At 41.7% G+C, this 13,726-nt stretch overlaps 1 protein-coding gene across 9 annotated transcripts in view; it reads right to left on the reverse strand.

Annotated features, from left to right (window-relative positions):
* AGRN (agrin) overlaps positions 1-13,726 on the reverse strand; it is a 3,161,231-nt gene that overhangs the window by 892,518 nt on the left and 2,254,987 nt on the right. For all 9 annotated transcript variants that reach the window (XM_044063089.1, XM_044063082.1, XM_044063083.1 and 6 more), the window contains one exon: positions 9,371-9,595. In XM_044063089.1, the coding sequence (XP_043919024.1) occupies positions 9,371-9,595 (225 nt within the window). The remainder of the gene's footprint in view (positions 1-9,370; positions 9,596-13,726) is intronic.

A 13,726-nucleotide genomic window follows, 5' to 3' on the forward strand; every position in this document is an offset into this window, starting at 1 on the left:
AGCTGTAGTAGTGGCTGTAGCCCTTGTGGAGTGAGGTCTGACGTTTTCTGGAGTTGTCTTTCCATGATAAGAGTAATAAAATCTAATGCAATTTCCTATCCATTTTGAGATTGTCTGTTTTGAAATTGCTTTTCCTTCCATTCCTGTTGCATATGCTACCAGAAGCTGGTCAGTTTTCCTATTGTTCTTGGTTCTGTCCAGGTAGTAGCGTAATTGTCTATGCACATCCAAGGTATGTAGTAGTCTTTCCCCCCTGTTCTGTGGGTTGGGGAAGAATGTAGGTAGGTGGATTGCTTGGTTTAATGATACCCTGGAGACCACCTTTGGCATAAAAGTAGGATTAGTTCTCATGGACACTCTATCCTGATGGAAGATAAGGAAGGGCTGTACTGCCATTAATGCCTGTAATTCAGAAACCCTTCTTGCTGAAGTGATTGCAAGCAGGAAAGCAGTTTTCCAAGATAAGTACTGTAATTCTGCTGTTGCTGCTGGTTCAAAAGGGGGAAGTGTCAACTTTTCTAACGCAAAGTTCAAGTCCCATGTAGGCAATGGTGGCGTCCTTGGTGGCTTTACATTTTTAATTCCTCTCAGGAACTGCCTGAGTAGAGGATGAGAAAAGACTGGAGGATCCATGTTGTATTCTGCTGAAATTGCTGACACATGAATCTTAATGGAGGAGTAGGACAGGCCATTGTGGAAAAGCTCTGCTAAGTATTCCAGGATGTTAGCTATGTTTGCCAGTGATACATTTTCTCCTTTTGCTGCACTCCACATGAGATATCTTTTCCATTTTGCTGAATAAGTTTTTCTTGTTGAGGGTCTGCGAGCCTCCAAGATAATGTCTTTAACCCTTTGAGATAAATCTGGGTTATTTTGTCTTATGCAATGTTCCAAGCAGCTAGCTGCAGTGTTTTCAAGTTTGGCTGCAGGATTTTGAAGTTGTTCTGTGTTAGCAGTAGAGGAACTAGGGGTAGAGGCCATGCGTGTTCCCGAGACATACTCCTCAGTAGCGGGTACCAATGTTGCCTCGGCCTGTCTGGAGCTATCAGGATGATCCTTGGGTGATCTTCTTTGATCTTCAGTAGCACTTTGTGCATCAAAGGAAGAGGTGGGAATGCATATGCTGTCAGGTTTTCCCAACTGAAAGATAGGGAGTCCACCTTCCAAGCTAGTGGGTGGTATGTCCTTGTGCAGAATTTTTTCAATTGGTGGTTGTGTGGGGATGCGAATAGGTCTATTTCTGGTAGTCCCCATTTCTTTGTAATGGATTTGAAGATGTCTGGATGCAGCATCCATTCGTGGGCATCCGTGGTAGTTCTGCTTAAGATGTCTGCTAGTATATTTTCCTTTCCTGGCACAAATATTGCCTGGAGCTGAATGTTGAGGTTCAGGGCCACATTCCAGAGGTCCATTGCCATCCAGCATAGAGGATATGAATGTGTGCCTCCCTGTTTGTTGATATACCACATAACTGTGGTGTTGTCCGTCCTTATCAGCAAATTACCCTGTTGAAGAAACGGTCTGAATGTCTGAATTGCCAGCTTTACTGCCAGCATCTCTTTTTGATTTATGTGTAGGTTCAGCTGGTCTTGAGTCCATAAGCCTTGTATGCACTTGTCCACCATGTGTGCCCCCCAACCGAGGTCTGAGGCGTCCGTGGTGATAGTCTGGCTTGGGTGAGGGCTGTGGAAGGGCAGCCCTTTGTTCAATTGACAGGCCTGAGCCCACCATTGGAATTCTTGCTTCAGGCATGGAATTATTGGAATTTGGGTTTCTAGGCTGTGCTTGTGCTGAGACCATAAAGTCCTTAGGTACCATTGCAACTTCCTCATATGTAGTCTGGCATGTGGAATCAATATTATGCAGGATGCCATGTAACCCAGGGCTTGCAGGACTTTCCTTGCTGTAAGCTGGTTCTGCGTTGTTAATGCCATGAAATAGAGTGGTAGGTGCTTCTGCTTTTCTGCTGTGAGGAATGCCATTTGGCTTGATGTGTCCAGTTCTGCACCCAAGAAAGTTATCCTTTGGGATGGTATCAGCCTTGACTTTTTTATGTTGACTGTGTATCCCAGGGCTTGCAATAGGTGAATGACCTTTCTCAAATCTTTTGTTAATTTGTTTTTGTTGTCCGCTTGTAACAGGCAGTCGTCCAGGTATGGGTAAATTTGAATTCCCTGAAGCCTCCAATGAGCAATTACTGATGCCAGGCATTTCGTGAATACTCTGGGCGCAGTAGATAAGCCAAAAGGCAATGCTGAGAATTGATAATGCTCTGATCCTGCAAGAAATCTGAGGTATCTTCTGCAATTTGGTCATATGGGGACGTGCAGGTATGCCTCCTTGAGATCTAGAGTTACCAGCCAAGACTCCTTGCCCAGCATGGGAAGAAGCTGCTGTAGGGTCAGCATCTTGAATTTTGGGACAATGAGATATGTGTTCAGAGCGGACAGGTCGAGAATAGGTCTCCAATGGTTTTCCTTTCTTGGCACTAGGAAAAGTCTGGAGTAAAATCCTTGCCCTTGTTCCATAGACGGTACCTTTTCTATAGCTCTCATCCTTAGTAAGTGGTCTATTTGCTCTAGAGCATTTGTCTTTTGATTTGGAGGTAGGTTTGGCATTCCTCTCTTCCTTGGTAGAGTATGGAAGTGAAACATGTAACCTTTGTCTATTGTCTGCAAAATCCATTTGTCTCCTGTAATGTAATGCCAGTTTACTGAAAATAAGGCTAGCTTTCCACCTAAGGGTGCTTCTAGTTGTTCCCTGGTAGGCGGTTTCAGAGCCAAGTCACTGTGATTGTCCTGTGGAAGTGGTAGTGGCTGGATCTGTGGCAGCACTTCTCTGGTTGTTAGGCTGCCACTGACGTCCCCTGTAGGCACCTCTGGATTGACCTCTGCCTCTTGGGTGCCTATTCCTGCCTCTCTGTGCTCTGTTGGTGTCTGGAAAGGACCAATTCTTGGAAGGCCAGTTCCTACTAAACCTCGGAGGCTGGACCTGTAAGAAATCCTTGACTGTCTGGACAGATTTCGCTTTCTCTTCCACCTTCTTCAACACTTGCTGTGCAGGGGAGCCAAACAAACTGTGTTTTTCCATGGGAGCATCTAGGAGCTTTGACTTTACATGGTCTGGTAAGGATTGCTCTTTTAACCATGCATGCCTTCTGATCACTGTACCAGTCATAGCTGATCTAAAGGAAGCCTCCAGTGCATCATAGCCGCATTTTAAGGAATGATTACTGACCTGCTGAATGTTATGTACCATTTCCTGAAGGGACTTTCGGTCTAAAGGTTCAGGCGAGGACAGTTTTTTAGTTAGCTGATCTAACATAAATTCCTGATACTGAATCATGTGGAATTGACAGTTTAAGGCCCTAGCCGAAAGAGTAGCAGAAGTATAAACTTTTTTACCCCATCTCTCTAAGGCCCTAGATTCTCTTTCAGAGGGGAGGGGGTTTTTGGCAGAGGCAGCTGCTACAGCTTTGGGGCCCTGTGAAATAGTTTCAGGATCTGCAATAGGGGCCTTATACAAGTGATAATGAGTGTCCGGAACCCTGTAGTATCTGTCGGGCTTAGCAGGGGCCGGAGGAAGAGAGTCAGGAGCAGTACAAGCATCATTAAATGCATCATCCACAACTGTAAGTACTGGAGGAGTGGCTAAAGGCCTATGCTGTGGCAAATGTAAAAAGGTCCTAAGCCTTTTCCTAGAGTCTGAAAAATCCTGGCCCTGCCATTGAAATTGTTCTCTCATAGCATGCAAGGTTTCCCCAAAAGAAAATTCTTCAGGAGGAGAGGCAGAAGGAATGGAGTCTTCTGCATCAGAGTCCTCATATGGAGAATAAAGGCCTTCTGGAGGGTTTGTATTTTCTGAATCATCAGAAGAGTAATCTGTCAGGGGGCTCTGCTCTAGGCCTCTTCTCTGGAGGGGGGTGAGAGGCCCTGTCAGGGTGAGGCTGGGATCCCCTGATCAAAGAAATGAGATCCTCTGCTAGACTAAGCATTTGAGTACTAGAGCTAGGCCTGTGAGAGGGGGTTTTAGCAGGCACGGTCTTTGTTGATTTAGCTGCTTTAGCCCTGGTAAAAGCCTTAATTGACATGGATGCAGGGGGCCTAGCAGCTCCACGTGCAGGAGTAGATATATCTAAAGGGATAGTATCTGATAAATCCTGAGAACCTGTAAGAGCAGGTGGAATTTCAGTAGCAGATTCAGCCATGCTGGAAGAGGCCTCGGTTGTAGGAGGCATGCTTTCGGCCGAAGGAATAATCGAGGACTCGGTTTCAGCCGAAACCGAGACACTCGCGGTTGGCTTAACCGCGGTTTCAGCCAAAACCGCGGACCGCGAGTGTCGGTCCTTTTCCTTACGCTTTTTAGCTAATTGTGAAGTCGGAGTCTCCGACGACATGTTGTAAGCAAAAGCGGAGCCGAAAAACTCCTCTGCAAACTCCAACCGACGTCTAAGTGTTCGTCGGTTGAAGGAAGCACAGGCTAGACAAGCTGCTACGTCGTGGTCTGGGCCTAAACAAGGTAGGCAGTAAGAGTGGAAATCTTTATGAGGTATTTGTTTCCCACAAGTTAAACAGTTATTCACTTTTTCTGACATCGGCTGAGGCAAGAAAGAGTCCCCAACGGGGTACTTAGCTTTTTAGAAGTCTTCGGTAGTAGCAATCTCTGGTTCTGACCGACCGGCACTTGCGAACAGCTTCTGCTTCGGGCGCCACGCGGCAAGAAAGACTGAGGAAAATGGTGTCGGCTGATGCCTTTACACCTGGTTAACAGCAGCTATGACGTCGGGTGAAGTGCGACATCAGCCGAGGCCAGACCCAGACTTTGGAATCCGGCCGACCGAAGGGCTGCCTGAGGCAGGACAACCCATTTGTTAGGACTGCAGATGCATCCTTGAAGGACATCGTCTTACCCAAGATATTCTACAACCTCAATGGCTACAATATACACTCTAGTCTATTAGTGTTTTAAGTTGATGAAACCACACCCCTGAGTTTCCAAATGTGGAACTGGTGATGCAATATAAACTGTATAAAAGACCATTTCTTTTACCACAAAGAAAAATTAGCGCAGTGTCTTATATCAATTTTAACACAGTCCAGAAGTGCTTTCTTTGAGTGTCCTTCTTCTGGATTCGGTGTTGACAAGCTTATTCTGGAATGTCTTTTTATTTGCCTACAGCATATTTCCCCAAACTGCTGTTCTAAGCACAAACTCTACCTGTACTGAGAGGTCATCTTCTCTGAGTAACAGGGCTATAGACCTCTTTTTTATACACCATTTTATAACAGCAATTACTCACTAGAAGCAATTCCTGCGAGAGGTTCCCTTGCTAATACAAAAATGTATCTGTCTTAAGGAAACAATACTATTTACAGTATTACAGCCATGTTATTTACATTACATCATATCAGTTTTACAACGCTTTGGCACTTCACAACTATCACTCCGTGGAACATTTGACCTCCCCCAGCTTTAAAACATCATTTTCAGGCTCACAAGATGGACTGCAAGCCCTAGACAGGCCATCTGCATTGTGGTGGGTTAAGCCTGACCGATGCTCAGATGGCTTAGTGGTTTTATATATATATATATATATATATATATATATATATATATATATATATATATATATGTTTACAGAAAACTTAAATGGTTTAAAGTGAGTGCTTACCTAAAAACAGTCTATGAATTACGTAAAGTTCCTGCAAGCAAGATCATACTTATTGACACAACGGCACATATCTGACTACTAAGCATTCATCTGGCAATTGGCAAAGACGATTAATGCTGTTAATCAGCTGCTTCTTGTAGTCAAGGGTACATGGCTCATTTCCTTCAACCTCACCTTCTGCGTTACTCTGAACAAGTCATTTAATCATACATAGCTCCCGAGACATTCCGGGAAAAGGGTCACTTACTCCTAGTGGGCTTACTCAGTTAACAAATGAATTAAACATGTAAATAAACACCTCTTGGTAATGGAATACCAAATCTTGGCTCTGATTAGCTTGCAACTTCAAAAGTTAATGTAGTGCTCCTTTTCCGCTGTGTCCGGTGAAACCACCGCATCTAAGCATACCACTGATACTTCAGTATGAATTATAAAAGGGTTTACTGAAAATTGGGAATAGTAAAACAGGTTCTAAATATAATACCTCTTTCAAATGTTTACTTTAAGAGGCAATGTCCTGTTAGTCAAATCTGTAAGAAGGCATGCATGCTATAGATGCAAATCAGGATGCAAATTTTAAATACTACCCAGATAACCCCCAAGAGTGACGTCACCTATACTTTATGGACCTGAAAATTCTTCCTGTTACATATCCTAAACATTTTACCATTGTTATGCCTAACTTGCTCTTGGAGGCATTAACTGTCAAACTGGATTGTTAGAGAGTCTAAAATAACAAGATGGGAGTCCTAATCTTCAGAATATATTATGGTATAGTCATTTGAAATTGACTGTGTTCATTAAGATTTGAAAGCTCATATGGACACCATGCATCCGAAAAGAAAGGATAATATACTTAAACAAGCCGTCGGAAGTTGAGAAAAATTTCTTCACTATGTTCCGCTGTAGAAGTGAATTTCCAGTACCCCTTTATTAGAACTAATTTGGTCAAGAATCTTGCTTTCCCCAAATGTCAAATTTTCAAATGCTGTTCAACCTAAAAAAACATTACAGAACTCGTACCTCTCAATCTCTTAGAGCAAAAAATCTGGACAAAGCCATAAATAATGAGGGGACAAAGGACCAAAAATAGGGACAATTTTTAAATATTGCTCTTACAAACTTAGAAAGTTGATAGAATAAGGTTTTACATTAGCATGATTTTTCTGAAAGGTATGAAATCTGAAACTCAAATGTCAGTATTTTCTGACTTCAATCATTAATGACTTGCAAATCATTAGCCAGAAAACTGTAATGTTATGAGAAACAGACCAAATGCATGAGTCAAAAATCTGTGACATTCTTTGATAATATGGACAGTTGAGAGGTATGGCAGAACCTGATAGTTCCATTCCATCAGGCTTTGAAGCTGACATTTGGGAGTGTTTGACTTGCTTTTTGATTCGTTTATCTAGTCTATCTTAAATATTTTGTACTTTCTCTTTTAGTCTTTTTACATAATTATGGCTTTCTGCAAGGTTTGAAGTTAAACAGTTAAAAGAGGTATTATGTTTAGAAGTCGTATCAGTGGTACACCTAGGTGCTGTGGTTTCACCAGATACAAAGGGAAAGAACACCACATGGTTTTGATAAGTTTCAAATTAGATTTTTTGTCTGCCAGGGATGTATAAAAACTTATTTATTTCTTAAGAAACTCCCTTATCTCTTATTTCTGTGTCTCAGCCAGTGTAGCACCTACCTACAAAGCAGGCACCAAAGTCAGATTTCTTTTTCTGCAGGCTCTAAGGTCTGTCCTTCTTTCCACAGCTTTGGAATGCTGACATTGCATATGTGTTCTAGCTTTCTTTTACTAGTCTGTTTAACCTTGTAGTTTACATCATTTTGTTTTTTTTTCAACCACTTACAATGGACTCTGCTGTGTAGCCAAAAACTTGCACATCTCTGAATCCCATAGTCCATGTTTTCCTGTTATATGCCTCTTGCGTGCCCTGGGCTCCTTCTATACGTTCTCATATGATGCGTATCACCATTTTTAGCCTATCATTTGGGATAATGTTCTCTAACCCTTTTATTTTTTTCTCTTTTTTCCAAGTTTCTCTGGCAATGTCTAACCATCCATGACGGTGTCTGTCATAATGACTCAACAGGAATGAACTCTCTCGAGGATAGTGATACTTCTTTAATGGCAAACTGGAGGTATGTTATTAACTGGTGCCAGTTTTTATCATCTTCCGTAACAACCCATCTGTTTGCAGATAGTACACTGAGATTTTCAACTGTTTGTCTTTAAAACCTTGGCAAAGCTGGTAAATTATTCTGTGTATAAATGGAGACCCGTAATCACTAAGTATGCAGTCATAAGAAAGGTCTAATATATTGGCGACTTAAGAGTTGTTATATTGTAAACTGCTGATGGAAGCAGTGGTAGTTTTGAATCTAGCATGTGTGATAAAAGAATTACCGGGATTGTTAAATGCTTCACAGGCTAAATAAAGTTTAAAGCTGTGTCTTGAATTTTTACTAACCCTTTTAAAGTCAGCACATGCTTCTTTAAGTCTAAGGTAAATCAAAGAAGATGAAGACATCAGAGAAAGTGCAAAATGATTTTTTTTCTGTTACACAATATATTGATCTGCCTGCCTCATTCATCATTTAGGCCCACAGTATTTCTTTTGTTTAATGAGTAAATCCACCGTCAACTGACCCTTTTCAGGAGTGATCTGGGACTACCGTTTGATTAAGTTTCTTGCTCAAAGTTACACAAGTGGCAAATAAAGACCGAGGAAATCAAACTGTGGACAACAGGAAGTGGCTACTTAAAAGAGCCCACGGCCTTAATGTGCTGTGTTAACTGCCACACGGTTCAAACCTATCCCCTTCAATTTTGATAATGTTGCTTGGTAAAATATGAAAAAATGCATTTTACTGTAATAAATATTTCCAACACTGATCTTTTCAAAAAACATTAACTAGTCCAAGGACAGTAACTCATTTCTAGCAGCCACCTAATTGGCATAGTGAAGTTACACAATTCATAGAGAATAAAGACATTTTCCTAATAAGATTAAGTACTGACAAGAAGCATATACCAGACTGTGACATCATAAAAGTCCAGGTATGCATTTTGCAATACCTAGATACTCAGTATGGAACACTTGCTTAACTTGCATTGCATGTAATGTTGAAAAATATGTATAAATATTCTACCATTTAGACTGGCACAGTGATGGAGTGGAGAGTGTTGTCACTTCATAGCAATAGGTTTGCCGGTTCGATTCTCGGCTGGGGTGCCTTTTGTATGCAGTCTACATGTCCTCACGTGTTCACGTGAATTTTCTCCAGGTGCTCTGTGTTCCTCCCATATTCCAAAGATGTGAAATAGGTGGATTGGACAATCTAAATTAGCCACAGATGTGAGTATGTGGCATGGATAAAATACCATGACAGGGATAGTCACCCAGAGGTGTAAACCTTTGCTCCAGATGATTGTCAATGTTGAAGTGACATCCTGACCCCATGTACAAAAAAAGGGGGGGGGGTGGATGTATTACTTATTTAATTGCTCTCCTAAAATCAGATTTAAACCCCCCACTCTAGCTTACCAGTGATGTTTATTAACCTGTGGCCCCCCCTGCATAATGAGATTATCTTTCCAATATTCTGATGATCACTCCGTACAATGTTACGACTACAATGTAAAAGAACAGCCCATGTGCAGTGTTGGGACCCAAAGCATACCTTGAGGCTGGCAAGGCCCAGAGTGGATGTTCAGGATAATAACTCCCAAGACAGCCCCAGTTTGTGTCATTTTGCACATATTTTCATAAGTAAGTCCATCATCTCCACAGACAGGTTCCTTCTTAGGGAGGCAGCTCTCTGGTCTGTCGATTAAAGCAGCCCGACGAGTTCTGGGGTTCACACGACATACTCTGTCCAAGTCATTTTGAACTTCTCTGCAGGGGTCTGAAAAACAAAGAAAGATAAATCAATAATACAGTACAGCTGTATTTATTTTAGGTTGCTTATTTACTTGGAGGAAATGTTTTTTCTCCTTCAGCCTTCTTGACTTCCCATGTTTTGAGCAGACAATTTCAGGAAACCCTGCAATGCCACATTTTTCACAATGAAATCAAAGAAAATTGGTATCCTCTGATTTTGGTATTTTAAATGGGTGATGGACAATCAGATGACAGCTATAATTTTGCAGATTTAGACAAATTTCATTTACAATGAAAATGAATTCTGGGATGACGGAAATTATATTTCCCTGAAGATGTGCAGCATATGAGGGATGTTGGGGGCTTTACCCCCCCCCCCACCACCACCAACTGAGAAACACTATTTTTTTAAGTTTTCTAAATGTCATTTAGTTATTTCTTTCAAAACCACATAGCATAGCTGACTTGCACCTGTTCAGAATTGCATGTACATGCCTGCATCGTATTAAATTATACCATAATATTCCTTCCACAACTGCATTCTCCAATACCAAGTCAGTAGTGTTTCAAGGGTACATTGTGTCCTCTCCCAGTGTCCTGCCAAGAAAGGACGACTGGTTGTGACCTCTCCATCCACCCTTCATTGCTGACCCACAAATATTTCACGCACACTCATTTGGCATCACAACAGTGGTTATAACAGTCGCCATCGACTCTGTACCTGCATGCTGGCATTGAATTTGTTCTACTTTTCACTTTTACACACAATGCAGTAATAGAGGAAGTCCTAACCCCACCCTCCCACACAAGTCCCTCAATATTCCTTCTTTCTCCAGAAATGAATGTCAGCTTTTTAAAGCAGTACAGAAAGAAAATGAGAACATGTACATGGATTTCTTAAGTTGTAAAAGTTAATGTTGTTGTGTCTTTCGGCTTTTCCTGGTTAGGGGTCGCCACAGTGGAACTCCGGTCTGCTAATGATTGGCAGTAAATTTTTACGTGCCGAGTTTCCAGCCCTGACGCACAACCTTCAACGAAGGTATGCCCATTAACACATGTCTCCACACAGAATACGCTCTAGCTGAGAATCGAACAGGACAATGTCTTACTGTGAGGCGACAACACTACAGCAGCACCACCACCGTAGTAAGCCAAGTTAATAATTGTCATTATTCTCCTGAGCAAATGTCCAAGGTAACCCCATGCCCACATGAGAAGTGCTAATTGAACTTCTGAGCATGTGTTTTCTGTGTTTTTCACTATCTGATTCCAACCTTTTGAATTTTTTAACAGTTAACTGGCCAAATGTATAAGGGTGAAATAAGATGCAATATTTTTTAGCAGAGCAAAGGTCAAGCACATCTTGAAAGTCAGTGAGACCTTCTTCAGGACCACTGACAGTTATTTGAAACAGAAGGCTAATCATTTTAATCAAGTTCATCTCTTACTCCAAGTGTGCTAATAGGCCCACTAAAAAGCAGCGTAAATCATGCTCTTTACACTGTTTTTAGAAAACATCCAAGCTAAAGCGGTAAAATAAGTGTTACAAGCAGAATGTGCTAACACTTTGTAAATGTAAATTTGCCTGTTTACAGATCAGTGTCACAGAGAACACACATACCCTGGAAAGTCCACACCTTGAAAAGGAGGCGATGATTAATTTAGGGTCTTTTTTTTTGGCTCAGCAGTCAGTCACCCCCCCCCCAATACAGTAGACTTTAGGTGTTCTCCAATAATCTTCCTGTGTTAATATTATGCCAGTGTTGTGTGACTTTCAGCAGATAGCCAAAACAAAAGAAAGGTGATGAGGGGAAGACATTGCAGGTGGATTACACAGGCTATTTTATAACCAAGCAGTTGGATAAGGAAGAAGAGATGTACAGGTAGTAAAATAAGATATTAACCGTATTAACAGCTCTGAGAAGAAGCACTTCATTACTTAACTCTGGGCTTTCATACTTTGGGAATATCTCCCTCTAATAATGGCCTACAAAATTTGCTTAATTCTTAATCAGTGTCTTTGAGATAACAATAACATCACTGGTTTCAAAACACTGTTTTCCAAATACTTCAGAAAAGGCTCCAACTTGAAAATGCTGCCTGATTTTCAGAGGTAGAAATGTAAGAATTATTATCATAATTTAATTCAAAATCATAAGGAATAGTTGAAACAAAACAGAAAAATGCTGCAGATAATACACTGTAATGAAGTAACAAAATCATTTTTTAGACTTTCAAGATAAAATACTTTGGCCTTGAGGGTGCTAGACAGCACTGTATCTGCATTAATTCTTTCCACTATGCCACCCCCCCAAAATATCAAGTGGCTTAAGACTCAACTTGATTAAAACTTCCAGAATTAATTGCAATTAATTTATAAAATTAATAAATAAGGATATAGTTAACCTACAAACTCTCAACCCATGCCAGTTTGGATTCATCAAGGCCAGAACCTGCTTAATTAACCTGGTCTGCTTCTTTGAGAAGGTTACTGAAGCAATGGATGAGGGCAAACCAATACACACTGTATATTTAGACCACACAAATGTGATTAATGTCATCCCGCACTCAAGTTTGGTAAATAAAGTCTCCCAGCTAAATATGAATCCCTACGGAACTCAGTGGATAATATATCTGCACACAAATAGAAATTAGGGTGGGTGGCTCTACCACCTCCAAAATTCTCACTATCAGTGTCCACCGGGTTTCAGTCCTCGGGCCACAAACGCTCAACCCAAGCCAGTTCAGATTCATCAAGGGCAGAACCTCGCTAGTTAACCTGGTGAACTTCTTTAAGAGGGCACTAAAGCTATGGATGAGAGCAAACCAATACAAGCCACATATTTAGACTTCACAAAGGCAATCAACACCATCCAACACTCAAGTTTTGTAAATAAAGTCTCCCAGCTAAATATGAATCTCTGTGCAACTAACTGGATAGCAAATCTGCACACAAATAAAAATTAGGGTGGGTGGCTCTACCACCTCCAAAGGACTCAACTACAGTGTACCCTTAGGGTTCAGTCCTCGGGCCACTCCTTCTTGGCATTTAATTCTCAGGGGGTCAAGGCACATATTAAGGGTTTACGGCTGACCATGTTTGCAGACTACCACAAAAGAAGTGCCATCATAATCCCCCCAGAGGAAATCAAAATTCACCAAGAAGGACTTTTCCAAACTCATGGCTGGTGTCAAAACCATGAACTAAAACTATATGCTAGGAAATGTATAAATCTTTCCTTTGGCAAGCATTACTTACCTTGTAACTATCACATTGACAACACATTCCTGAAAGTTGATCCCATAGTAAGGGATCTGGGAAAGTACAGTTGTGTATACTGATCATAAATGTAGATGTTCGAGTGTATTCACTGTTGCAGTCATCACCTGTGGGTTATTCCTGCTGTGGTAGCCCTTGGTCGGCCCGAATACCAGATTCAATGTTTTTGTGCGCCACAAAGCAGAATAATCAGATTCCTCAGACTCTTGGTCTGTCATACTTTCAGGAGAAGGATGCCTTTTCCTTTTAGGAGTGGGGACCTGAGTACCTCGGATAAAAGAGATGAGATCCTCTGCCATTTTAAGTATTTGAACTTGGGGTGGGGGAGCAGTAGCAAGATGGTGGCTAGAAGCAGATTTCCTAGGAATGGCCTGGCTTCTAGGCCTGAGAGAATCCATCGGTCTCTGAGAAATGGAAGTCGGATGCAAAGACGTCGTTTTTTGTCTAGATTCGGTCTCCTCAGAAGCCGGTGCCTGCATCACGGCTCCAGACCCAACCAAGGCAGAGACAGCCAAAGGCTCAGAAGACAAAGTAGCTTTCTGTGGCATACCAGACTCTGAAAGGTTCTTGGCAGAGGCCTACATATATAGCAAGTTGGGCATCAGGGGCTGCAAAAGCGCCTCACTGAATTCCGGAGAACTGACGACTTGCCTAGAGGTAGCATTGTTGGAAGGCTTACCCTTGTGTGGCCTGTCTCTGTCTTTATTTATACATTTTTTCAGAATATCCACAGGCTGTTGGCTGAAGGATGCCATATCGGAATTCGAAGGCGGAATACGAGAATAATTGTCTACAAAAAGAGCTCTATGGCAAATGGTTCTCGCATTAAAGAGTGCACAGAACTGGCAACGAGGAACATCGTGGTCTGGGCCTAAA

This window comes from Protopterus annectens, chromosome 2.part1 (genome assembly GCF_019279795.1).
Source record: "Protopterus annectens isolate FY-2018-M chromosome 2.part1, PAN1.0, whole genome shotgun sequence".
NCBI lineage: Eukaryota > Metazoa > Chordata > Ceratodontiformes > Protopteridae > Protopterus > Protopterus annectens.